Source organism: Fundulus heteroclitus, chromosome 10 (assembly GCF_011125445.2).
Source record: "Fundulus heteroclitus isolate FHET01 chromosome 10, MU-UCD_Fhet_4.1, whole genome shotgun sequence".
NCBI lineage: Eukaryota > Metazoa > Chordata > Actinopteri > Cyprinodontiformes > Fundulidae > Fundulus > Fundulus heteroclitus.
The window spans coordinates 4,391,128-4,418,770 of NC_046370.1; the positions used below are offsets into that span (position 1 = coordinate 4,391,128).

The 27,643-nt window shown below is 39.6% G+C and overlaps 1 protein-coding gene across 1 annotated transcript in view; it reads right to left on the reverse strand.

Moving 5' to 3' along the window:
* Nucleotides 1-6,321: 6,321 nt before the first annotated feature.
* The window catches only part of nrg3b (neuregulin 3b), a 340,120-nt gene continuing 318,798 nt past the window's right edge, over nt 6,322-27,643 (reverse strand). Inside the window, exons 7-9 of the mRNA XM_021307904.2 lie at nt 26,033-26,142; nt 15,332-15,514; nt 6,322-7,550 (exon numbers count right to left, since the gene is read on the reverse strand). Of these exons, the coding sequence (XP_021163579.2) occupies nt 6,812-7,550; nt 15,332-15,514; nt 26,033-26,142 (1,032 nt within the window). The 3' untranslated portion in view covers nt 6,322-6,811. The remainder of the gene's footprint in view (nt 7,551-15,331; nt 15,515-26,032; nt 26,143-27,643) is intronic.

Genomic DNA, 27,643 nt, shown 5'->3' on the forward strand with positions numbered 1-27,643 from the left:
GTTGCCCAATGTTGTTCATAAAGATAACTTTATATTTCCCAAAGATTTTTAAAGTCCAATTTCTCTTCCCAATGAACAGAGAAATCACTTCAGTAAACACAATTTAATCAATATATTACTGTATATTATATATCTGTATAATATATATTATACAGATTAACCAATCTGTATAATATAATTGAATTTGACTTTGTAAAGTGCCTTCAGATGTTGAGATGTTTCATGAACTGGCGCTATATAAATAAAATTGAATTGAATAATTTATAAATTTTTTTTTTTACATAATTTAGATTAAAACAAAGCAATTTTTAGTTGTTAAATGAAAGGAATATGATTCATGTGATTCAAATAAAAAAACAGAAAAGAGTGGCCTGCATTTGCTGTCAATAGCTTGGGAAAAAAAAATAAACTTTCGCTTCTGTTGCTCCTTATAGTGCTTTTAGGGTAAATTGCTACCAGTTTTACTTTCTTAAAAACTGGAATTTTTGTAAAGTCTTCTATGCAAAATAGTTCAAGGTCATTCAGGTGGAATGTAAATCTATGAACATTAATTTTTCAACCTTTGCCTCAAACTTTTAATCCTATTTGGGTGTGGAGTTTGCCTGGGTCATTCAAATGTGTTAACCTAAACTATTCCATGGTAGATCTGCTTGTATATTAACAGTCATGGTCTCTAACAGGATTTTACTTCACCACTACCCAAGAAGTTAATGTTAAGTACAGCATTAGTGTTATTCTACAGTGTTTTATGGGCCAATAAGTGATATTTTGGTCTCATCCAGGGTAACTGGTTGCACTAAATTTATATTGGGGGTATAGTAATTTGGGTGCCTTTCTTTCCACTTCATAATCAGGCATTAATCTGTGCTGGTCTATTACATACAATCCCAATGGAACATTGTCACTTTCAGTTCTGCTCTGAAAAAAGTGTTCAAGGGTTATGAATGTTATTATTATTTTTTGAATACTCAAGTTTTTTGCTTCCGCCCTACTAGAAAAGCAAAGACTTGCTGACCCTACCTGACAATGACTTTTGCTCACAATTTCTGCCACTTTTTACTTCCAAAGAAAGTGAAGCGTGTTACATCTGCAGATGGAAAAAAAATGGCCACTGACACTGTTAAATATTCCATGTAGTGAGGGAGCTATTAGCAGTTATCCACTCTGGTACTGCAGGCCGACACGCAGGCCTGCTCTCCTCAAATCTCCATGCCATCTGGAGGGAAACTTCACTGTGTCTCTAACACCCTGGCTCATTAGTATTCATCTTACACAGACTGCAAAAGGAGCATTGTGTGTGTGACATTTCTCCAAAACATAAAAGAATCAACGGTACTGAGGATTAATTGAGCAGTTAGGACTCAGAGAAACCCGACTCATTTCAGGTAATGAGAAGACTCTCCTTTCCATAATCCTCATTGTTACCCTCAGCCGGGACCAACGCAGCCCTTTCACCGTGTCCTCATCCTCCAAAGTTGTCCACAAATGGACCCAGGAGAGGTGACTCAATGCTTCTGTCACGTACGCGTGGACTTAAACGTCTCTGTGATATTGACAGAAGAATGATTCCTTCAGGCGAGCATTCCTTCGTTCTCTTTTCTTATTACATCTTTTTTTATAACTATCTGCAAATAGAGAAATTGAGTCCCTTTCATATGATGCTTGGAGCAGTGTTTCCAGTATTCAGTGTGAGCTGTAATCAAAGACTGATCCCTTCCTGTCAGCTCCACATGGCCGCTCATTAGTGCCTCAGTGTGAAGACACTTCCCTGTCAGGATTCTATAATAGTTTTAGCTTTATGAATTTGATTACAACGCCGCACTTAAGCAATAAATGTGTTGACAATATCAGATTATTAGAAATCATGTACACCTTTCTTTTTTTTTTTTTTAGCAAAAACAAACAAATTGAAGCTTTTACAGTACATTTGTCAAGAAAGCTCACCACATCTGATGTTACTGTACGGCCCGATGTGATCTGACTGCTCACACTGTACGATTAAAAACCACACGTCGGACTCAGTCCCGTAGAGAGATGGCGTTTGTCGGACTCGTCTGTCCAGAAGCCAAATGTAAACAGTAGAAGAAGAAAAAGACGGAAGTGTCAATGCTCACTGTTAAATATGAGGCTCACTAGAACGAAACGCGCTGCCTTGGCAATTCCATGAGTTGCTCCTCTATAGTTTGACTACATGTCACACGCACCGCCGGCATGCCTCTCTCCAATCATATGTTTTCGTCTGAGAAGAATTTCCTTGTTTGCGCATTCGCACTGCGCGAGGTTGGGGGAAATCGGCTTGCAGACGCTCGTAGCTCTGCTTCAACAGCAGAATGCGCTCACGATCGCTCACGAGGGCCGACTGAATTTCAAACATGGTTGATTTTCATCCGATCGTACGATTTCTGATCTGGAGGTGGTCGTGAGAGGCTAATCGCCCCTCGTTAGCCCCTGTATACTACACGACGCATGGCCCACGATCAAGCTGAGACTCCGATCCAAAAAATTCTCGCATGACTTAAGAATCGGCCCAAAAAGGGCAAAAAAAAAAATCTTAGTTTATGCCCAGCTTTATAGAGAGTCCATAACAATGTTTTTCTTCCACATGTTATGCACTGAAAAACTGTAGCAGCATGTCCTGTATTAGAGATTGAGCTGTTTTAGAAAACTGCAGAAATCACCACTTTTCGGTCAACCATATTGGATTTTAAACAATCAAAGGTCTGACGTTTGTGGGCATTGCTGTTGATTTTTTGGTTTCATAAATTATTTTTCATAATACAAGTTGAATCCGGCATTGGTTTATCTTTCCTCATAAAAACCTCTTTAAAGAAGTAATTTTTGTCAGATTACAAACTGCTTTTCAGTTCCAAATACAGAAAAGAAAGCGGTGAAAAACTTCTCCCGTCTGAACTATCCATAATGAATCTTATTTATTTTTCGGGAGTTTTAACAAACAATCTCTAAAATACATTTGAGGGAGTGTTATGGGAATTGCTTATTAGAACTATTAGGCCCTTAGATGGACCTATAATTGGCAGCAGCATTGATTTTGATCAATTATTATTTTTCTACAATGTAAGATTTTTTAAAAGAACATCACAGTCAAGGTCCAAAGGATTAAGATCATATATTTTCAAAACTTTCCTAAAACCTCTAAAAAAAATGTTCTATATTATACAACCTGGAGGCCTTAAACAGATGTAATCACAGCATGATTTAAGATCTTTAAGCCTACTTCATGTTGTCGGTCAGGTGCAACGTAATTCTTGATTCTATAGGGTCTTGTAGTAATCAGCTCCAAGTGTAACTAGTGAAATTTAACATTCAATTCCAAAAAAAGTGGGTAATCAAAGTTACTGAGTAATTTAGCATGGGGACTTTTCATGTGTGGCCATGTTTGCTTTTGTATTTTTTTTTGTTTAATGCTGTCTGCCTGATCCAAAACATCTCTAAGGGGCAAAGCGTGTTTTAAAAAAAAATAACATTATGTTTTTGGATTAACAATGGTGTGTACTATTTGAAATTGTCAATTCCCACATTAATGTCTCACCGAGCGCTTTTTTTCCAAACCTTGGTTTTTGTGACTGTAAGTACAGCATTCGTGCTGTAAATGTTTGAAAACAAATCGTGAAAATTGTGAATTCTAACCAGCAGTCAGCATTGCTGTTTTTAATGTACAAAAAAAAAAAAACCAACAACAACATTTTACATTTATGGAAATTTTATCTGCGCTTTGCAGCTGCCTTGGCTGTATTTCCCCTCAGGGATCAATGAAGTTTGTTTTAATCTCCGCAAAAACGTTCTTACAGACTCAAGACAGTTTTATTCAGCAGAGAAGTTATGAAGAAATCACAGTAATACCCATTTGTAAATCCTCTAAGACCCACCTTGCCAGCAGTCACTGCAAACCTGAAAGTGAGGGAAGGGAGAGACATTGAATATGACACAAATGAGGCATGAATAAAGAATTGTACCCAGCTTGTTTGCTGCAAAGCTCCATTCCCATCCACAAACTTCATGGGTATTGTTAGGCGTCAGCACGGTGAACAAGGACTTCTCTTCCCTTTGGAGCTCAGGGGTATACTGAAAGCTTTATCTATTGGAAACATGAACAAACCGTTTAATTTTCCAATCGGTGAGAACGTACAGCGCGGACAACGATTCAGTTATTCAGCCTTTAATTGCTGTCCTGCTCAGTGTATATGTTGTGTGTGCGTAATGTCTGTGTTGTTAATGTGGCTGTTGTTAAAACTGTCCGTTTGTGCAAAAACGAATGGATGACTTTGCACAAAAGTTTTCTGTTTGATTGACAGCCTTGGTAGAAAAGATGATGTGCAAAACTCTTGTGTTAACTTTCACATCTTCCTATTTTGCTTCTAAAAAAAAAAAAAAACAGACTTCGCTGTAACATGTTAAAGTAATCTGGATCATTTCTTTTTGGTCTTTGGCTCTTTTTTTTATTGCAGTACCCGCCCATTTTAAAAGGACATTTTGCTCGTTTTGAGATATTTGAATTTAACAATGTTTGAGGCATAACAAGTTAAACTTAATTCAAGGGAAGGCCCAGTGTTGTGAAAAAAAATCATAACAGCAATCTTTAAAAATTTAAAATGATCTTTTTTTTTTATATCAGCCAGTTAAATCTTTTCCAAATAAAACTATTTGACAGAGAACAAGAAGTAGGCACCAGCATGCCAATTTCCATAGAGCTTTGAGGTTCAACTTGGCATGCAATAGATACATAAATGAAGGATAATGTATCTCTCAGCTATTGTCTGTGATGCTGGCTGGCCTTTTTTTTCCTATTTCTTCAAGGAAACATTTTATCAGACCACATTTGCTGTAGAAAGATAGTAACTGTATTAAAGAGTTGTTGAATTTGCTACCAAAGACCTTAAGGAAGGTCAGAGAACTTTATTGATCAAGATCAGTTTAGAAAGTCTGGCTGTTTCAAAGCATAATCTAAAAAAAAAAAAAAGTGTGTATACCCTTACAGAAAAAAATAATAATACATAAACTGCACATATGCAAAATTACATGTGAGAACATGTGATAACATGTAAATGCCATTAACTACAATTTTACTCAAGTGAAACCCCCATAAATGACGTGTGATTCTCAAGTAAATCATGAATTACATGTGCAAACCATATAAACACATAAATTACATGTGATATGCATGGAAAGCCTGTGTCAAACCCATAAGTACCAAGTAATACCACAAGGAAAGTGAGTGGTATAAATGTGTTGCTAACGTAAAATCCATGTAAGGCATGTGAAATACATAAATTACATGCAACGCCCATGTGAAACTCAGGAATTGCAGGTGACACCCCCAGAGAAAATAGTGGGGCTACATGTGATACGCATTTGAAGTTAATTTAAAAACCCACAACTTACACCTGACACTCAGGTGGAACCTACGAGATTTTACTTGTGAAATGCAGATGAAGCCCATCTAAAACACCATAAATTACTGATGATGCCCAGGGGAAACAAATAAATTACTGCAATGCTCATATGAAACACATTAGCTTTGATTCTCGTGTGAAACCCAAGACATACAGCAGAGGCCCAGGAGAAAATCTTAAACTATGCATGACGCCTAGTTTAAGATTTGCTGATGAAACCCAGAATTGATACGCGACACCCATGCAAAAGTGATGGGATTACAAGTGATATGCATGTGACACCCATTACGGAGATAAAAAGCTCAGGTGAAACTCATAAACCAAATCCAAAGCTTATGCAAGACCCTTAAATAACAGATGATGCTCAGGTGAAAGACAAATTACATGTCAGTCCCATGTCAAATCCATTAATTACACTACTAGTATTACTAATACTAATAATACTATTACTACCAGTACTACTAATAATCTTTATTTGTCATTGCCACATACATTTAACTCATCCCTCAGGGAGCAGTGGGCAGCCACTGTGCGGTGCCCGGGGGGCATTCTCATTACATACTCATTGTTAAAACTATAAATTACTTGTGATGACCGTATAAAATCTAATGTCGTGTGAAACCCGTGCTACTTGTTAGGGTCATGTGGAACCCATAATTAACATTGGATATTATCTACATGTGATAGGCATGAAAGCACATGGCAGAGCCATAAATGATGTGTAAAAACCCATGTACAACCCATAAATTGAATGAAATCTAAAACCCATAGCATTTCTTCACATGCGATCACATGTAAAAATCCCATGATCATTTTTTATTTTTAATTTTTTTTTCTGTAAGGGTATATTTATCCAATAAGTCATAGAGTTCAAATTAGGGTCATAAAATAGATGAAAAAAAGCTCTTTGTTAACACTGTTATCTTATTCTTTATTTTGTCACAATTGTATGTCAAATATATATACGCCTATATGACATATATTATATGACATATATAATTTCATTTCTTTACAATAGAGAAACAACATAGTTATGACACACTATTTTGGTTTCTAAGTAGAAGCTTTTTTTAAATAGTGATGTTTTTTTCTTCTTCTTCAGAACACTGTTTAAATCAAGCTTCCACTCGAGTCACGCTTCAGTTTTTTCTTATTGAGTCACATTTATTCACAATGTGTGTTTGTCTCTTAGTGGTTTCATGTCTTTTGTGTCAAGTTTTTCTTTAATATTTTATCTCAACAACAATGCACTCTGTTAATCTTCTGTCGGAATTGTTCGCCGTCTGCTACTGGTCCATGTGGCCGCGCAGATGGTCCCGCAGTCGAGCGCCTCCGAGCCACCAGCAAAGGTATCCAGTTTTTAGAAATGGTGTCTTTGAAGCTTTACAAAGTTAATCCAATCAGCTCGCAGAGGGCTTGGCATAAGTGTTTCCAGTTCCTCTGCAGCTGGGTGCGTCGGTGGCCAGGAAACTGTTTGCCCTTCTGTTTGCGAGTGATGTCTGACCTTGGCACTGTCCCTGGACTTCTCTTTGGCCCGCTACCTTCACACCTCTGGTTCCGCTCCCCGTGTGCACAGCTCCGGCTACATATCGGACCCCTTTTCCTTCTGACTCCAGCACAGTCTCAGCCTCAGCCTCGAGAGTGTTTGTGCCACCGTGGTGGCTCTTGCTGTAAGATCCGGACATTTTCTCTTGGCTGGAAAGGCTTTTCTGCTTTAAATCTTGGCCAATTTCCGCCGCGGGCTCCACGGAGCGGGATGCCTTTGCGAGATTCTTCTCAGATCCCAGCAGGGCTTGTGTGGCGGCGGGGGGGCTGGTGCTGCCGGTCGAAATGTCCGTCTCCAACAGGACATTCCCAGGCGGAGGGGGGGAACTGCCGGTGGGCTTTGCCAGCCCCCCTGACGGCGCGGGGCGACACTTCAGAAGCCCTGTTTGGTCATTTGTGCAAGCAGCTCCGGCCTCGGCGTCACATGCTTGGAGTGATGGGATGATGGGCACAGAGCGGGCGCGCAGGGAGGGCAGTCGGAAAGTGATCGCCTTGTCCAGGCGGGTGCACGGGACCTCAGTCCATCCTTTTCTGGCAGTAGTGTTAGCAAGTGAGGTCCTGGTGAGGAGTGTACCCACACTGGCTGAATCACACCTTTTGGCAGAAAGAGAACAAAAAAAACCGACACCCTGTTAATAAGAATCCAAGTAATTTACAAAGCCCCACAAAAATGTGTCATGTCAATTGAACTTTTTCTATTTGTGCTGCAACCACAAACTCTACCACAATGTATTGTGGTAAAACGACACAAAGCAAAGGATAGGTTTACATATGAAGGAAAAATATAGATAGAAAATGTGATCAGCCCCATTTATACTGACACTCCTAAATAAAATTCTAAGCAACCAAATACCTTCTAAAGCAGGGGTGTCAAACATACGGCCCGCGGCCCGGATCCGGCCCGCCGAACAATTTAGTCCGGCCCTGTGGCTAAATGCATGATCATTATTTAAAAAAAAAGTGTCCTGTCAGGCAATGTGGCAATAAGAATTGTTGTCTAAATGCCAAAAAGAGCTCATCAAATTTGACTTTCACAAGTGGAGCAGTACTGCTTTGCCATAGTGCTCCGCTTGATTTATGAACGTGAATAGTTTTATTATGATTCATGTGGGGAATATCTCAAATGATATGGACACTACAATGGGAAAGTAGGAAAGGAAGAACAAGAAGAAAAAAACAAAAGGTGAAAGAAAGAGGAGACAAAAGGAAGAGAATGATAAAACAATTATTGAAAAAAACGTACTTTGTTTAATTGAAAACATGCAGTTCCTATATCTGTTTTTTAATTAGCAGATTAAGCTTCAGGTGTGGAAAAATTTAAATAATTTCTCAATTTTTATCTGTTTGATGTATTTTGTCATGTAGGACAGTGTTTTTAAGTTCCAAAAAATGTGAATAAATGTTTTTCAACATTGTACAATCACTGTGATCAGTTCTTATGTATAATGCACAAGTAAATGTTTAATTGAATAAAAGTATTGTTGAAATTGCACATACTTTTCTTAAAAACGCTGACGTTATTCATAACATATTGTGTAAAAGTGAAATTAATTTAATATAAAAATCAACAACAAGTCCACATCTATTAGTTCTATTTAATCTTGCAATGAGTTTGCCCTCTTGAGATCAGATTAAGCTGTATGCGGCCCCTAAACCAAAATGAATTTGACACCCCTGTTCTAAAGTGATTTACAGTAAGAGTTGAACTAAACTGAGTAGTTTAGCAGTCATGGGGCCCAAGGTAACTGTGGAGGAGCTGCAGAGCATCTGGAAACAGGTTCCACAAACAAAAAAAGCAGACCTTCACAAACGGTTGGACAGAAAAACTGAATGAGCGTCATAATCAGTCATTTAAGCAGTTTTCCACAAGCCATCTAGGGACACAGTAGACATGTGAAAGAAGTTGCTCTGCTTAGATGAGCCTGAGCACACTCTCCCCATGGTGAAGCATGGTGGTGGCGGCACCATGCTGTGGGAAAGCTTTGCTTCAGCAAGGACAGGTGGTCCACTGGAGATGCTGCGGAGAGGGATGTGTTTAAATACTGGGGAATTTTCAAAGGAAACCGTTTAGAGGCTGCACAAAATTTGAAACTGGGATGGAGCTTCGCCTCCTAACGGGACGATGACTCCTGAACACGTCAGAACTGCCACAGAGTGACTTAGGTCAAAGCATATTCAGGTATTAGAATGCACCAGTCAAAGTGCGGATCTAAGTTCAATTGTAAATATGTGGCAAAACCAAAAAATTCAACGTTTACAGGTGCTTTGTATTCAACGGGTGTTGGGTGAAGTGCGTCAATAAAAATCTTCGCCACACTTTTCTGCTTTGCAATCATGTGCTGCTTTGTGTTCACTAATTTGGACATCATCACATAATATCCCAATACAACAGACTGAAGCTCGAGATTGTATGGCAAACCTGACAAAACATGGACAATTTCCAGGGGCACTGGAACTTTTCAATGGTGCACATCAACTTTTTTTTTTTTTTTATCCACTTCTTTGCTACTAGTAATTTAACTGTTTTCATAAAGAACATACAGATACAAATGCAATTCTCTTGTGTTTTACATTCCATTTTCACACACAAAAAAAGCATCTAGCACCAACATAACTATTATTAATTAGTTATTGTTCTTGCATAATCTTTGCCTAATTATTCATAATCCTCAGCATGAGCAGCCTTGTTTGTTAGTGGATAAATGTTTAACCAAGAAATCCATTCTTTTATGACTGCCTAGCCTGCCTTATCAAAGTTTAAAGGCTCCAGCAATGCAGCAGCTGGGTTCCTTACCCTGGCTGCTGTAGATATGCACATGAACATGTTGTACACACAGTACTGTGCTCTAGTTTTAGTTTAGAAGCCAAGGCTCACCATGTTTTCCCTGACAGGCCGTCAATGTAACATTTAAGGCGGAAAAAACGGGCATACGTGTGAGTGGGAGATTTCCCATCAGCTGCATTTTCTCTCTTAATGGCGAGGCGTCCTGTTGCTGGAGTGAAAAGTTGGAAAGACGGTGCTGTAAAGACGCTCATCAAGAGTCAAGTGGGTGAATTTCGGCGTGTTTGCACGCAAGAGTTAATATTGCTTCAGCCTTGGGGGACAGTCGGTGTTATTGTCAGCCTTCTGAGGCTGTTTGTGGCATAACCGAGTTTAAATAATTGAATTACTCTCTCACTCCCTTCTTGGTATAAGAAGGACGAATCCAAGCTGGAGGTAAATCTGTCGGATCAAAACGTATCTAAAAATAACTCCCACGGCGAATTTGACTTCAATTCCGTCCCCGCTCCGCGATGGGTAAATGTTTTGACACTGGATAATAAAACTGACTGCGGGGATTTGTTGCCACATAATGGAAAACACAGAAGAGCATTCTCGTGTTTGTTTGCCATCTTTCCCTCCTTATTTTTTTTTTTTTTTTTTGTTGCCTCCATCTTTACTCCTCTCTGCACTCATCATCTCTGCCCAGTCGTTTTCCTGTCCTCACTTCCCCCCCTTTGCTCGTTCTCCTTTCCGCCTTCTTTTTCTCATTTCCAGAAATGAGAGGGTGTATCCATGGCAACATGGGAGACGAGGGGGCTGAGGAGGAGAGGAGGGGAGGGGCCGGTTAGCTTGCTGTTGTGTGGCACGCTAGATGAGAAATAGGTCATTTTTGGCCCCCTAAAGCCAAAAAGAGCCATACAGTTAAAATAAGATATTTAGATCAAATGTATAAAAACAGGTTGAGTTTTTTTTTCTTACCGCCTCACAATAAATCTGACTAAATTTTTGCCGCTTTTGGTCAGTTTCGATTACCAAATCAAATTTAATTTTGTTAAATACCAAAATAATAAGGTTTTTTATGACCCCCCCCCCCCCCCCCCCCAAAAAAAAAATGTAAAAACAAAAGAAGTTTACATACACTAAGATTTATATGCCACAATTTGGAAGCACCCAGCCAATGTTATCATGGCTTTATAAGCTTCTGATATGTCAATGCAGCATAAATGAATTGAGCAGAGGTGAAACTGTGAATGTATCTTAAGGCAACACCTCTCAGCACCGAAGAAGCCATTGATGCCAAGCAAAATTCTAGCCACACAAGTTTGCCACTCACAGTGTAAAAGTTACGTTTTTGAAGAGATAACTTAAAGATTAAGAGTGGAAGAATTTGCCATGATGATCATCGTTTCATTTTGGGGAATCGTTTCATTTTGGGGAAGCTTTTGCAAGCTTAGGAACATCATCCCACGTGAGGAGGTGGGCAGCGTCATGTTGGATGAAGTGGATCACTTCACAAAAACAAACAGCATCATAAGAAAGAAAATTAGACGGATAATTTGAGGCAACGCTCAGACATCAGTGAGGGAATTACACCTCAAACGGGTCTTATGAATGTACAACGACCCAGAGCCTACAGCCAGATTAGTTACAAAATGGCCTGACGACAACAAAGTCAGGATGTTGGAGGTGTCATCCTAAAACTTATTGCAGTTCCACAGAAAATGTACAGGTCATAATTCCTATTAAATAATGTGAGAAGTTCATGGAAGGAAACCCAAAATGAGTCACAAAGTCATAAAGGGCGATTCTACCAAATATATGTAGAAAATGTATGTAAACTTCTGAGTTAAATAAAGTAAAATAACTCTCATTTATCATTCTGGTATTTAGCAAGTGATTTAAAAGTGATTTAAAATAGCACTGCTTTGGCATATCTAATGTCAGACAGTAATAATAAAATAAGGGTTGTGTGTCTTTTTATACATTGTACTGTATCTAAATATCCATTTCCAGCTGCATCTGTGGGAAAAAAAAAAAAAAAAAAAAACTTGGCAGAAATGTATCAATGGATAATGATATCCAAGTTGTTTAATTGTACAAATGCACTCGTATCCCAAAGAGGACGAGAAGCCTTCTCATTTCAGCTTTTCTCTGAACCATTTGGAAAATGTGTGTAAGAGTTAATTGCCTAACGCTAGATTTTTCCTTTGCGATTTTAGAAGAAGAAAAAAAAAATCCACATTAGTTTATTTATTAGTTTGTTTGTTATTCAAGGGAAGAGTGTGTGCACATCCCTGAGTGTCTCTTTAGAGGGGGGGGGGGGGAAATGTCTCCTGGAGGATCTCTTCCCAACACAACCTGCCTGGCGGGCTCCACGGAGCTTTGTTTAAAAATGGAAATTATGGAAATAGGTCACCTAAAGAGTTTGGCAGCTTCGCACGGTATCTTACATGTCGCTGAAACACTCGCTCAGGATGGCTCGCTAATAAGAACAATGGCGTGCTCTTTTAAGTGCGGGGAATGCACGGGGGAGACGCTGCTGTTTTAATGACAGACCTATCTGTTAACAGTGTCATCGCTCCAGCTGCACTGGCTGACAGCAAATTACCCAAGGTTTTTTTTTTCTTATTATTGTTTTTGCTTTTGTTTTTTGAGTTATATGCTAACCAGGGTGGTAATTCACACCTACACATGCTCCTTTCTGTACCTCTACATAACAGCTGAAATAATTTTACATTTTCAGAGTGACTTTATTAAAGGAAAATTGCCTGTGAAGGTCCCTGACAGTATACATTAATATACTTTGGAAAACGTGGACCTCAAGGACCGGCAGGGAGATAAATATTTTTGTGGGGTTTGGGAGCTGCTGTGCAACAATCATTCTGAACAGCTTTGTTTGTATTAATATAATCCCTTCTCTCCTTGAGGACACTGGGCAAATATTGCCTCTTTGATAACAAATGTGTCAGAGATTTGACTCCTTTGAATGCACGCCAGCTAGGAAGCTGATCAGACTCTACTTTGGAAACCTGTTAAGTCTCCAAATGGCTAACTGGTGTGAGGCGACACTGCCAAAAGCTCGCTTTGTTTTAACTCCAACCTGAAACGGATCCAGTCTCTGATAATGGACGTCAAAACGGGTCAGCTCTTATTCAGAATGCTGATAAGCACAGGAAAAATGAAAGATGTCTGTAAAAGTAGTCACACCCCTTGAGCTTTTTCATCTTTTGTCTGGGTATAAACACAAATTCTGATGCATTTTACTGAGTTTTTACATCATAGTATGGTAATTGTGTTGCTTGAGGAAAAAAAAAATTCTGCATGGATTTAAGCATAACCTGCATTTGCATTCGTCCCCCTTTTCTCTGATACTCCTCAAGAAAATCCGATGCAACCGACTGCCTTCAGAAGTCACTCATAACAGGGTAGCCGGTATCCAGCTATGTGTAATTTAATCTCTGCAGACCCCCCACACCCTGGACCAAAACGGGTTTGACCTTGGGGTCAGTGTTACAGAGCGCTATTTGCAAAAACAAGCTGCCACGGAGACAGCTTCTTCCCTGAGGCTGCCACTCTGATGATCACTTAACAGTCAGAGTGGCCAGCAACTCTGCTGGGAGTCAACACCATGCGTACAGTATTTTCACTAATTCGACCTTGTCCTTTTATTTTGGAATAATAGTGTATCTATCTATCTATCTATCTATCTATCTATCTATCTATCTATCTATCTATCTATCTATCTATCTATCTATATATATATATATATATATATATATCTTTAAATAATACTTCTAGTTCCCACCTAATTTAGATATTCACATTTCAAATGTCTGCATATTAACAGCAAAGTTCCTTGTTTGTGTGCACAAACTTGGCCAATATCGCTGATTATGCAAGTACTTTTTTTCTCTGAAAGTTATAAAACAATATCCCAATCTGTGAAAATCTCTCAGAGTACTGCTCAGTCCAGTTTAATCACATAAAAATGCAACAGGTTTTCCACATAAACTGACAGGCTAGATAAGTAGAGCATTAATCAAGGAATTTGCCAAAAGACCTGTGGTAGCTCTACAGGAGCTTCAGAAATCAAAAGCTCGGCTGGAGGAATCTGTTTAGAGGACCGGCTATTAGCCAGGCACTCCACAAATCTAGCCTTTAAGGACGAGTGGCAAAAGGTAAGCTATTGTAGAGGCATAAAAAGTAAATCCCATTTGCAATTTGCCAAGTCATTTACTGGGCAAAGCAAATATTTTATGCAAAGGAATGTGCTCTGGTCAGATAAGAGCAAAATGTAACGATTTGGCCAACATGCAAATGCTTTACGTAGTGGAAAAGATTCACCCCACATCATCCTAAACACTATCCTCCATGTGAGACATTGCGGTGGCAGCATTATGCTGGGATTGTCTTCTGCAGGGACATGAAAGTTGGGAAGATGGATCAAGCTTAACAAGGGACAGTCCTAGAAGGACATCTGTTAAGGCTCCAAAAAAAGCCTTGAGACTGGGGTGCAAGGTCATCTTTCACCAGGATAGCAATCCTAAACATAGAGCCAGAGCGACGATGGTATGGTTTATATAAAATAATGCTCATAGCCCAGAATAACCTAAGATACACTTACTATAAGCTTAATCAAAAAGGAAAGTTTCAAGCCTAGCCTTAAAAGTAGACGAGGTGTCTGCCTCACGGACTAAAACTTGCAGCTGGTTTTACAGAAGAGGAGCCTGAAAACTAAAGATTTGTCTCCCATTCTATTATAGAAACCCTGGGAAGCACCAGCAACCCTGCAGTCTACTGTTGGTATGGAACAATTTAGTCTCTGATGCATGAAGGAGCTTCATTATCAAGAGATTTACATGTGGGAAATGGGGCAGTATAGACAAATGCATGACACGTTTTCATTTTTTTTTCTTCTATTTCCCAATCATGTACACCCTTGTATCAGCTTATCACATACATTCTTAATAAATGACATCCAAGTAGGTGTTTTTGAAAAAGTTCAAGGGGTATGAACCCTTCTGTAAAGCACTGAAATTGAATACATTGTTGATTTGTACAACAGTTGTCTAATTTGGGGGAAAAAAAACTTTAGGAGACGGATAATTGCGTTGATATACAAACCGTGCACCACTGTGCACAGTGAAATAAACGAGGACCTGTGCATGATTTCGCAATTAGCTTTGTTCTGCCGTTTTAGGAAGTCAGATAAAACAATTTTGCTCTCACACAAGCCGCCCAGTGGCATCTGTAAGACGGATTAGACTCCCGCTCATATCTTCCTCAGCGTGATAACGTGGCTGAGGATTTGGGATCAAGTGTGTTCTCCAAATTAATAGTGGCAGTCTGAGCTGAATGAGGGCACGGCATATCTCATTTATCTGCTTGGATCAGCTTTCTGAGGATGGTCGGTGGATTTGAACTGACTGTTACAGTCGCAGACTAATTTCTCCCAAAGTCCTCCCTCCGCCACAACAACTTAACCTCAGTTAGCCCAGAGGTCTGTGCCACTGAACCGATTAGATGGCCCCAGTGTGGGAAGAGGCAGAGGGAATGTCTTTTTTTAAGGATCAAACAAAGATGATGAAACTAATGACAAAAAGAGAAATACCTTCTTATGGGCTCCATGTCTGTTGACTCATCCTCCTGCAGGTGTTTGTAGACATGCCCGGCTACTCTGGAGCCATCAATTAGACTTGTCGATATTTTGTGCTTCCCCCTGGAAATGGGCGGGGTCCTGAAGTGGTTGAGCTCTCTCCGCTGTTGTGCTGGGCTGAGTGAAAGGGAACTACTCCTGCAACCAGAAGGCAGACAATATTGCTTTTTTTCCCCTTTTTTTTTAATCACAAGCATAAACTGTTTTTTGATGTCATATTTAGGTCTTGATCTGTCTCGACTGATTTGAGACGTATTGCGTTTCTGTACCCAAGCAGAAAAAACGTCCACCTTCAATTGACTGAAAAGTACAAGCACTTAGGCATTTATGCGCATGAAACGATTACCCCTATCATGCAACATGAAAAATTCACACAGGAGCAACACAGATGCATTTTAAAGAAATAATGTCTTATAGTTAAAACACCATTTTTAAATGCAGCTCTAAAACAGAGCTGCATTTAAAAATCTTCCAGCGGCAGCTTTCTGTGAAAACAAACAGTGATGCGTAAGTTGGTGATCAGTTATTGTTGTTTTCTGAGCCACACTCTCAACATGCGACTGTATTTATTTCTCCTTCTGCGTAAAGCTGTAAACATTTATTTCCATATTGCCATAGGGATTAATTTAAACATGCCTTTTCATTTGAATTCCCCTTCCTGCCCACCTGCTGAAGCATTAAACTGTAACTAACGAGATGCACTAGGCCCACATGTTGCTTCTAGTAGCTACGCATGCACCTATATATGTCAGATGTTTTATGTATGAGCAGAAATGAGAAGAAATCTTGGTCAGGGGCAGCTGAATTGTATTGAAACATAAGGTTAATCTTTGGTTTTCCCTGCAGTTTGACAGAGTGAAATGGATCTAATCATGACAGAAGCTGGCCTGTGCTTAGTGTGGGTTAAAGTGCATACAAATATACGAAAGCATTCAGCATTCTTTTGTTCCTTCCTCTCCATCCTTGTCACCTTTGGCTCTTTATAATGGTCATTACTTATCTGACCATGCTTATCTGGCATGCTACTCATTTAATACAGTCAGCTGTGCAGGAGAGGGAACTTCCTATACTGTATTTTTCGGACTATAAGCTGCACTTAAAATCCTTACATTTTCTCAAAAATGTATGGTGCGCCTTATATATGATTACAGTTGTGCTTACTGGCCGATTGTATGAGGTATAATATGCTCAGAAATACATTAAAATGTGTAGGTACGACTTTGGTTAGAAACGAAGCCGCTCCACTCAATGGATATTCGTAGCATTACGGTACACTAATTGGACCCCTGAGCTGTCTATAAGACTGCCTGACTGTAATGTCTAAATCAGAAGTACATTCATGTAAAGCAGCCCAAGCCCGGAGTACACGCTAGCAACAATAAACCAAGTAAATTAATTAAATATAAAAGTTACGTTTATTTTGGCTTTATGTTAGAAACAGGGAAGCTTAGATCAACTACTCTGTCCTCTGAACAGAGACGGTTAGCTCTCTCTCTCTCTCGGAGAGAGCTGAGTACATGAAGGGGCGGAGTGATATTACACACTTGGGAAGAATGTTTAACGTGCCTTGTAATCCGCTGCGCCTTATGGTCCGAAAAATACAGTATTCTGCTGTTTGTTAAACAAGTCTGTCAATGACGCTGCAAGGCAACAAGTCCCACAACACTGTTTGCCAAAGCAGGACAGGACACTAATAACTGCTCGCAAAAATAACCTCCTTTACGTTCTGTCTTTGCCCTGATGATCCGATTAATAGGACTATTAATGTAATGACTCTAGGAGAACATTTATTTTGGTGGCTATTAATTACAAGTATCAGCACAACATACCTGGAAACACCAATAGTGAAAACTTCTGAAGACACTCACTACGTAACCCTGCAGTTATTTTAAAATCAGTGGCTCATGGGGATTTGAAACTGCTAGGTTTCTAACTTCCTGCAACTGCTGGCTGTGCTGCATGGTGAATGCTAGCAAATAGCGATTCAGTCCGAGCTGTGCTTTTTCTATTCCCATCATCCTCTTTATTATTGCCAATGCAAATTTTCTTTAGCATCTCAAAATTAGTAATAGAGTAAAGATTTTTTTTTTTTACCTACACTACAAATGTTGGAATAAGAGTTTCTTGAAAATGTGATATTATTATTTTAGACTTGTAACATGGAGCGTAGAGTTCCCAGTGAATTAACCTGTATTATCCTTTGGTCACCCACATGTCTTGCATTAATGGTTATGACAAAAACCAACCTGTGTCTTCACTTTGAGATGACTTTAGGGGTTATTGGGCTATTCTAAAAAAAATGTGTCACCCATATTTTACTGGGTTTATAATAGAGAGTTAAACATGAGATAAGAAACTAAGTTAGGCCTGGTTTATTGCAATTGACAAAAGAAAATATATTTGCTTTTACTCATACTGTGTTCTTCTGGAGATAAAAATAATTTCTGATCAAATTTACTTTAAGCAATGAATTTATTTTTGTCAATTTGTGTTTTTTTTGTCTTTAGGCAACAATTGAGGTATCATTGCTGTGACTGCTTGTACCAACTACTCTGTATTGTGGATCATCTCTAGCACTCTTCAGCGAGTACTTCACCGTTAATATGCTCATTCAAACAGTGGAACCACACCGTTCATTCACTCAGCCAGAGGTAAAGCTAAACAGCATTAAAGCAATACATCAATGCTACATGTCAGGTTATAGCTGAAGCTTCTTTTTCGGAGAACTTTGAGTTGCACTAGCTTTGCTACATGCTGGAGCGTTGAAGGGATCCGGATCTCCCAGAGCTGTCAAGTGATGGAAGTGATGGAAGTTCTTTTTTTTTCCAGGCAAGCTGTTTTAAATTTTCTTGGAGCACAGTAGGTGGCCTAGTTTAAAGCAGATCTCCGGGTGTCTGTAGCAGTAAAGAAATAACGTCAAGCGTAAATTAAAGATCTCTTACATGGTTTCAAAATTTGTATTTAAAGTTAATGTGAGTACATGTCATAGGAGTTAACAGTTTCATTGTAAAACAGCATAACGCACCATCCATCCATCCATCCATACGGATAATATATAAGTCACTTGTTCCAGACTTCTACTATTCTCCAATTTAGTATAAGTTGTTATTTCAACTTTCAGTAGTTTAATAGTTTTAGAAGCTGCATCTGGCTTGGTGCTTTGTTTACCTCTGACGATATTCTGGGGGCCAGATCAGCTGAGCTACTGTTGTCAACAACTTCATCTTATAAATTATCCAGTTGACCCTGTCTCTCAGAGCTTAACCCTATTTCTCTCCTAGACATAGCTATTGGCTGAGCTTTTACTGCAACTGACTGCTTGTGTTTTATTTCATCCTCTTGACTGGAAAACTGGCTCAGAGCCTGCCTGCTTAGCTGTGTTTCTTTCCTAGACACAGCCACCTATAGAGCTAGTCTGTCATCATCCTCTCTAACATAGAAAGTATTCCTGGATCAGTGCATCTGCGTTCTTTTTGCGTGTCTGCTCTGCTCTGCCCTCCCAAATCCCCAATCAATCAGTCCAGAAGGCCGTTCACGTTTTTTTTTCTTGTTGTTGAAGAGGAGTTTTCCTCTCCACTGTCACAACATGCATGCTCAGTATGAGGGATTGCTGCAAAGTTAACGACAATGCCGACGACTGTCCACTGTGGCTCTGCGCTTTTTCTGGAGGAGTGAATGCTGCAAGTCAATGATTCGATGCAACCTGCTGGGTTTCCTAAGGTAGAAAACTTTTTAAACTATCTGTCTGCATGATTTGATTGAACTGGCTTTGCAAAGTGCCTTGAGATGACGGGTTATGAACTGCCATCAAATAAAATTTAATTGTACTGAATTGAAAAGCGCAAAGAAAATGACAAACAATTTAGTTTTAACATAATATGTGGAAAAGATGAAGTGGTGTGAAAACTTTTGCATGTCACCGTACACAGTTATACATGTCCTCTTCCTGAATTACACTTGCCTCGATTTGCTTAGTCCAGTGAAATGGATATCTTGTTACAATGAACATCATTTCATGAAGTTAGTGATTTTGGAAATGTACGCAAATGCCAGAGTCATTGAATCTTTATATCAAATGTTTTACGAACTAATGCGGAAAAAAGCCAAATCATGGCAAATATTTAGCTATGAGCATGCTTATTTTCAAATCAGAATTTACTGAAACCAAGAAAATAATAATGTGTGTTATTAGGAATATTCCAGGCTGATAAATTACTGAAATTATAGAGGTCTAAAACAGACGAGGGAGCTGCCTGTCTCTGCATTCAAAGGCTCACTTACCCCCCAAAGAAAAGCTTTGCCGGGAGAGAACGGCAGCCCTCAAATTAACCAGTTCCTCTCAATGTTAGCGCATTTACTCGGCTTATTGAAGAAGAGCAGAGGAGCGGCAGGCTGAGGGGGAGCAGCGTGTGACAAAGGACCTGAACCGAGCTTGAAACGGTGAGACACAAACAGCAAAAACACCGATCTCCACAGAACCAGCAGGGCACACCCACACAGAATGGCACTCCTGATGCTCTCTGTGCTTCCTTCTCAGTATGTGGAAAAACTCAAGCTTGGTGGCTGATTTAAGGAATTGATTAGCCTACTTTCCACAGTTTTCTAATAATTCAGTCATGATATCGCCCGGAACTGATTCAGCTCTGCCACGGCAAACTCAACAAAAAATTGCTTTCTTGTGAGATGCTGTTTACATGGGATTATGAAGCGACAGAAATAAAGTGAACTGTGCAAAAATTTTTAATAAAATGCGGCCTATGGAAAATCCACATTTTTTTCACTTTTTAAATTCAATGTCAGCTTGAAAATTACGTTGTTAGTCTTACTTTTCCAAGCCTCTTCAGCTGCAATGCAGTAATGGTATAACGACACTCAGAAAGTATTTTTTTTACTAGTTGCGCACCTAATAAGTGGTCTGTCACTACATTAACTGAGGCTTTTGCTGTGCCTGTGCAGGTGTGGCCAATACAAATGAGCCAGGCATTCAGCTGAAGATGGAGCAAAGAGTAATATTGTTTAGTCTTTTGATTCCACTGGGAAACTGCAAAATGGGAAGTAAAAGTAAGTAAAATCTTCTTGAAATTAGTGTGTTTGTCCTTGATTTGACGAGGCAAATTTAAATGATCTGCCAATGAAATATTTTTGCACTTCGAATAAGAACAACTCATTTTCATCACCATATTATAAGTGCAGTATATCCAGTTGTCATATTTTAGGGGACAAAATACTCATTCCATTGGCAGATCATCTTATTCAGCTGCTCACACCAAGGACAAATACACTCATTTCAAGAAAGTCTTACTTACTTTTAAATGCCTTTTTGCAGTGCAGGATTTTGAATTATCGTCATGCGATCCTTGCATTTTTCGAAGTGGTTCAAGTTATTGCTTAATCAAAAAAAAATTTGTTGTGGCATTTCAGAAAAAAGCTAATTAACGACTGTGACTTATGTATTCTTCGTGTTATAATAATGACATAATAAGGACAATCTTATAAAATGATGACATTAAGGCCTGTCTGAGTCTAAGTTTTATTTCATGTGCTGTACTTAGACAGCCGTGCCATGATGCTCCAAAATGAATACATAAACTGTAGTGAATACATGTCCACAACATCTGAAAATAAAGGATGTGCTATGGCAAACATCCTGCAAAGCCAGAAATCAGTTGGGAAATTGCACGCTCTTATTATAAAATGCTCTGGTCTTATTATTGTTTGTATATTTCCGGTCTTGAGCACTTCCTTCTTTTCTCTCGCTCTTTAAAAACTAACCGTGTTAAATGCTGCGTTCACTCCGTCAGCTGTTTGTGACGAGAATCTGTGAGCACCCGAAAATCTACATTGTGGCATCTGTTAAAGCTTACATCGCATGGATATGGCTCACCGTAAATATGTTTTTAATATCAAGCTAAATCAGCGTGACACGTACAAGTCCTTTAGGATTTTTTTTTGAAGCGCACACTGCACTGACCACAAAGCGACCGCTCCGCTTCATCCTCCTTGAGTCCCTCATGTGCCTGCAGATTGGCCCTGGTCAGAGCGGAGGCCACAGGTGTTTTTTTGTGATATCTAAATTGTTGAGGCAAACTCCTAGCGCAACAGACGCAGCCCGCTTTCAAACAAGCGAGTCAACCTGCACGCGCGCCCGCGCTCGGGCGATAAGCCTCGGACACACAAGTAAACATTTGCCGTGTTGCTGATGGGGGGCCATATTGACATGTTTTTATGGCGCATTTCTCCTGATAGCTCACAATGTGGTCCGGTTTTTCAGGTCAATAGCTGAAAGCATTTCAACATCATCCATCACAGTCTAGTTCTCCCCTGCCTCCACGGGCTCAGAGAACCGTCCGAACAGATGATTGACTGTCAGCTGCCCTTCAGGAGACACCTCCACAGCACCGCGCTGAAGAGAAAAAGCCAGGAGGTGTTGGCACTGTCCCTGCAGCAACACATAACGACCTTTCGCAAAGAGAGAGAAAGAGAGAGAGAGAGAGGAAAAAAAAACAAAACAGAAACAAACTTTCTTCTGTGACACGCCGCTGGTCCATTAAAACACAGCACAACTGCTCCACAGTGGGGCTTGTCACCATTGTCTACCAGACCTGTAAAAACTCCCACTGTCTGTACACACAATATCTGAGTTGAGCATTATCCCCCCCGGACACAGCTTCCTTTCATCACTGTGGCTTCTCCATGCATCATCCTCAGCTGAAAACACTGAAAAGCTCCGGTGTAATGATGCTTTACACGACTTTGTCGGGAGGCATAACCTCACCTCCATCGTATGCGATTCTATGATACGGCTACAGCGGGGTTCTCTGCTCCAGGTAGACATCTACCGGCTATCAAACGCTTTCAGAGATTTAGCTATCTAATTTTTCCATAAAAGACTGTTACAACAGGAAGAAAAAAAAGTTCTTGTATGTTGGGATTTCAAAGATTTTATTTTATTTATTTTTTTGCTCTCAAAGTGTGGCCATATCCTCAAAGGAAGTTGGATTTGTCTGTGAACATTAGAGAGGGGGCTATTGCGGCATGCTGTATATGACCTCAATCCTTGGCTCCCCTGGGGATTTTAAATGCGGCATCTGATTCTGTCTGCTGTGATCACAAAGCAAAGCCGACGCAGAGATCGCTTGTAGCTAAGTGTTGTCAATTTGTTCAATCTTTCTCCGATAGAAGGATGACGTGGGGAATGTTGGGTTAGTCACTGTTTATAACTTCACACATTTACTTCTACTCCAGGATACACATATTTGTAACCCTTAAACATTTTCACATTTTGTCAAGTTACAACCACAATTTACACTGTATTTTTTTTTAGGTTGGGCTTCCTTAAATATTTTTTTTTTGAAAAGCCTTCTCTTTATTTGTAATCAGTCCCTTTTAGGTTGATATATTTATATACAATCCAAGAGAACCTCTAGAAGTCACCTCCTTTTTAAAATGGAGTCCATCTGAATGGGATCTCAGTGTAAATGCTTTTGTGAGGGCCTCCGAAAGGGTTTATGCAAGTTTCAGTTAATTCAAATGATTTTTTTTTAACCTGCAATGATTTAAATTTAAGCTACATGAGAGGTAAGAACATTGATCATTAATATTCAACTTAGGCAAGGGACATAAAGCATTCTGTTGTTTTCCAGCACAGTCACGTGAATCAAATATTTTTACCAGGTTTCGTCAAAGAAGACTATTGGAGCAACAGAAGCAATAAATCCACCATTTCTAAAAGGTATCAAGTAGGTTTATGTTTTTGCTTCCCCATATTTTAACCCAGATAACTATGATTGCTCTTTTGGTGTTAGACAAAAAAGTCTGTCATTTCTCGTTACACTTCTTTAGCAAGCACAAAAACGTTAAAAAAATAATCACAAATTTTTAGTTCTACCTTACATTACATCTGCGTTGGGTCAATCCAACTCACAAACCATATTTGAATATCATTAAAAATATTTTTTTTCTCATTCATTTCACAGTTTGAAATATTTAAAGCCTTTATTTCTTATAATTTTGTTGATTATGGCTTAAAGATGACGAAGACCTAAAATCCATTGTCTCAGAAACTTAGAATATTGTGTCAAAGTCAAAAACATCGAAAGTTGAGTGGAAAGGAAAAGGTGTAGCAGGGAAAGATGCCCCAGCAACCGGGAAAATGGCAGCCGTGAGAGAATTGGTAAATAAAACCCATTAAAGAATTTGGGGGAGCTTCACAAGAACTGGACTGGGGGCGGAGTCACAAGACGAAGAGCCACATGAATCCCATCCATATAGGCTACAGGTGTCAAGCCGCTCCTGAGCCAGAGACATCTGAATCATCTTCCCTGTGCTAAGGAGAAATAGACCTGGACTGTTGCTCAGTGGTCCAAAGTCCTCTTTTCAGATGAAAGGAACGTTTTCATTCCATTTGGAAATCAAGGTCCCAGAGTCTGAAGGAAGAGTGGAGATGTACAGAATCCAAGGCTACTAACTTAGCTCACCACCGTCAGGGTGTGAATGGGTGAATGACTGACTGCAGTGTAAAGCCCTTTGTGGTCATCTGACTTTATAAAGCTATACAAGTACAAGCCATTTACCATTTGTCATGGCAATCTACCAAGCGGTTTCAGAGCATTTCATGGTTCCTTCTGCTGACAAGTTTTATGAAGACGCAGATTACATTTCCCAGCGTTGACCTATTCAGATGGAGACAGTTACAAAGCTGTCTGCAGCAGCTGCATGAAAACCAAAGGCATGTGTCATGCGGTTGTCTCTTAGAAACAGTATCTCAGCGATTATTTTTCAAATTTAATCACAGGCTTATTAAATCACTTATACAGTAAATATTGTACAACTGATTATACAGTATAGTAAATACTTTTTTGCCATTTTTCTTTACTGATGCAGTAAGAACTGGCAAAACAGTTTGAATTCACAGAGGTTTGAAGCAGGGATATGCCAAACAAAAGGTCACTGTCCAAGCCCTCTAGGCCACTGAGGATCAACATATAGCAAGGTGTGTCTTGCTATATGTAGCCCCTTATGTTTCATGAGCCACCATAATTTGGATGAATTGTCCCTGGCAAAAGCTGTCCCCGGAGATGTGCCTGATTTCAGTATATCATGACGGAGTAAAAAGGTTTAGCGCAACAAGAGGTATTTACGTGGTCCTGCCACTGTCCCGACATAGAAGAGCTGAGCCGAACACGCCTTCCCCGCCGTTCAGGCAAAACAAACCGACCCCCAGGCAGAGATTCTGTGGTGGCATCCTTGTTGATATCTAATCATATTAGATCAGATATTCACTCTCAAAGTGCACAGACACTTAAAAGTTTTGTTAATTTTTATCTGATGGAATTTTATTCTGGCCTGGGGTCAAGAAGTAGGATGAATGGGCTTGGGGGGGATATGCTTGGATTCGATATAAAATCTTTCCAAATGTCCTCCATTTATAACATTGACTCAGCTGCCTATGAAGCTACCATATGACTCTATGATAGTTTTAGCTGACTATAGTCCCTGTTTTCATGGCAAAACCCTTTAGATAACAACCTGTTATTATGAATCATCTTGAAGTTGATAGCATAACAAGAGTGTTAAGATTTTATTCACATAAACATACAGTTTTAAGTCAGTAAGACAGTTTCAGGTTGCATTGAAAGCTGAACATAAGGGGATGAATTCCTTTCCAGGGCCTATCCTTGCCTGCAACACTGGGATTTGTAGTGCAATCATAGCATATTAACCACTGAATTCCTTAACTAGAGTTACAGATATCTGAACAACCGCAGCGAGCTAATTTCTGCATAAAAGTAAAACTCAAATATACAGATATACAAATTTAAGTAAATGCTAAACAGCTATTTTAAGTCCTGCTGTGGAAAAACTGGGACATTTTAAGATTGTTAAATGGCTAGAATAGAAATTATTATATTTAAGCCTTTTTATAACTCTCTAAGGTTTTGCAGAGACCCTGTATATCTGCGTGTTAGAATGGCATAGTCAATAATACAGATCCAAAATAAATTGAGAACCGCAGGCAAGACTTGTAAGTTGATTCATCCAGCCTGACTGAGCTTATGCTATTTTATAGAAAAGAATGGCCAAAGCTGATAGAGACATACCATGATGGACTTACAGCTGTGATCAAAGGTGCTTCTGCAAGCTATTTGACGTAGGCAGGTTGAATACAAATACCGAGAACCATGTAATATGTTTGTTTCACTTTAAAATTATGCACTTTGTGCTAGTCACAAAAAATCTCCAAAAATATACTGTGCAGGAGGTGACTAAAGAATGCTCCAAGGAAAATCTAAATAAAACAGTCTATAAAGTAGTATGTTTAAAATACATTTGCATCCTAAGTTATTTGAAATAAACTGTTTATCTGATCAAACTATCTGAACCAGTGAACCCTCCTATAAAGAAAAAAAAGACTCCTCATCTAGTTGGCAATGCATCTGAGAAATAAACCACCACAGTTGCTCCTATTTATAATCTTCATAAATCCTTCTAAGATGCTTCTCCTTTAACAAATGATCTGTTTATTATTTGGAAGCCCATTTATTATATCATATTGCCGGGTTGATTAAAGTTCTCACTTGGCTGCCTCTTATATTTCGATACGGGCTGAGAAAGATATGAAACAGGGCAGGCAATAAGAGTATGTCATATTTTCACCTGAAGCATTTCCCTTTCGACAGCGCTTTGCTCAGAATAGGTGGGGTGACTGTGGATGAACCTGGTGCCACACTGTTGCCCTTAAGAGATGATCCATGAGATCTGCAACCCTGCAGGGATGAAGAAAAATTTGGTAAGTGACAAAACATACAGTTGAGACCATATATTTACATACACCATATAGAAAGACACATTTCCTCCTATTAAATTAAAGTAAACCTTTCCTACCTCAGGTCATTAAGGAGTACCAATATAATTTCTATTCGCTAAATGCCGCAATAGCATTTTGGGCACTCAGGTGGTTTAACTGTTAGCACTATTGTCTTGCAGCAAGAAAGTCCTGGTTTGGAATCCCAGCCTGGGGTCTTTCTACATTAATTCTGCATGTTCTCCCCCTGGGCATGCCTGTTCTCTACAGGTACTGCACTTTCCTCCCAGTCCAAATCATGATTTTTAGCTGAATTCCTAACACAGGATACCCCCAAAGGCGTATGTGTGGATGGGTATTTGCCCAGAATCTCTCTGTGTTGCACTGCGATGGAATGGCGACCTGTTAAGGGCGAACCCCGCCTTTCACCCAAATGAAAGAGGGAGACTGGTACCAGCTTCCACACGACCCTACATGTATAAGCTGTTATTAAACAATTAAAGCCGCAATAGGTAACTCTTGTATGAATGTATTTTCTTTACACATTTGTTAAAACTGTCACTATGTCCTGACAGTGAAATAAGAGACAGATAATCTGTGAGTAAAAATCAAGCACCCCTGGCTCCTCCCAGTGGCCCTATGGCCATTTGCTGAAATAAACCGCTCCCAGAAAGAACCAACCAATCAGAGCTGGGAGCAATGTCTGACCCTGATTGGTTGTTAGCAGTGTCAATCACTCTTGCGTATGCACTGCTCACATAACCTCGCTTGCACAGCGATGCCGGCATTCAATCTCAACATTATTGGTGTGCTGCAGCTGTGTGGAGAAATGGCAGAGAAACAACAAGCTTTGCAGGAAAACTGCCAATTTCTGGAGTGGCACCTGCTTAGAAAACAAAGACTGGTAAACGTTGGAGCAGCACGGCAGGCTCCACTGCGGGGGAGGAGTTGTGAAGGGGCGGCTGCAGCGCAACAGAGAGTGAGGGGGAGGGACCTGTAAGGTGTGCTTGTTCAAATTTTCAAGCTAATTCCTTGGTTTTCTCAGAACTCCTTGCTGCAGCTTTAAGGGATGGAAAGATGGATTCAATATTTAAATTTCAGAAATTTACACATTTACTATGAATTCTGTACCTTTACCAGTACTGTCTTCTGTGACATTATGAAAAGTTGAAAATCAGGAAATATATTGAGACAAGATTTGTGGACCTGATTGAATCTACAGATGCAGTTTCAACCAAAGACGAAAAAGCTAAACACCTGAAGATGCCGCCATTCAACCTGTACTTACATGGGCTGAAAGGCCACTAAGTGAAGAAAAAGCCACTACACCAAGAGTGATATAAAAAAGTCATGTTAAAGTTTATGAAATTACACGGGGGGAAAAAAACTTTAGACATGTCCTGTGGTATGACTAACACTAACATTTAAATACTTGGGAGTAAAAACCAAAATTGCATTGTGTG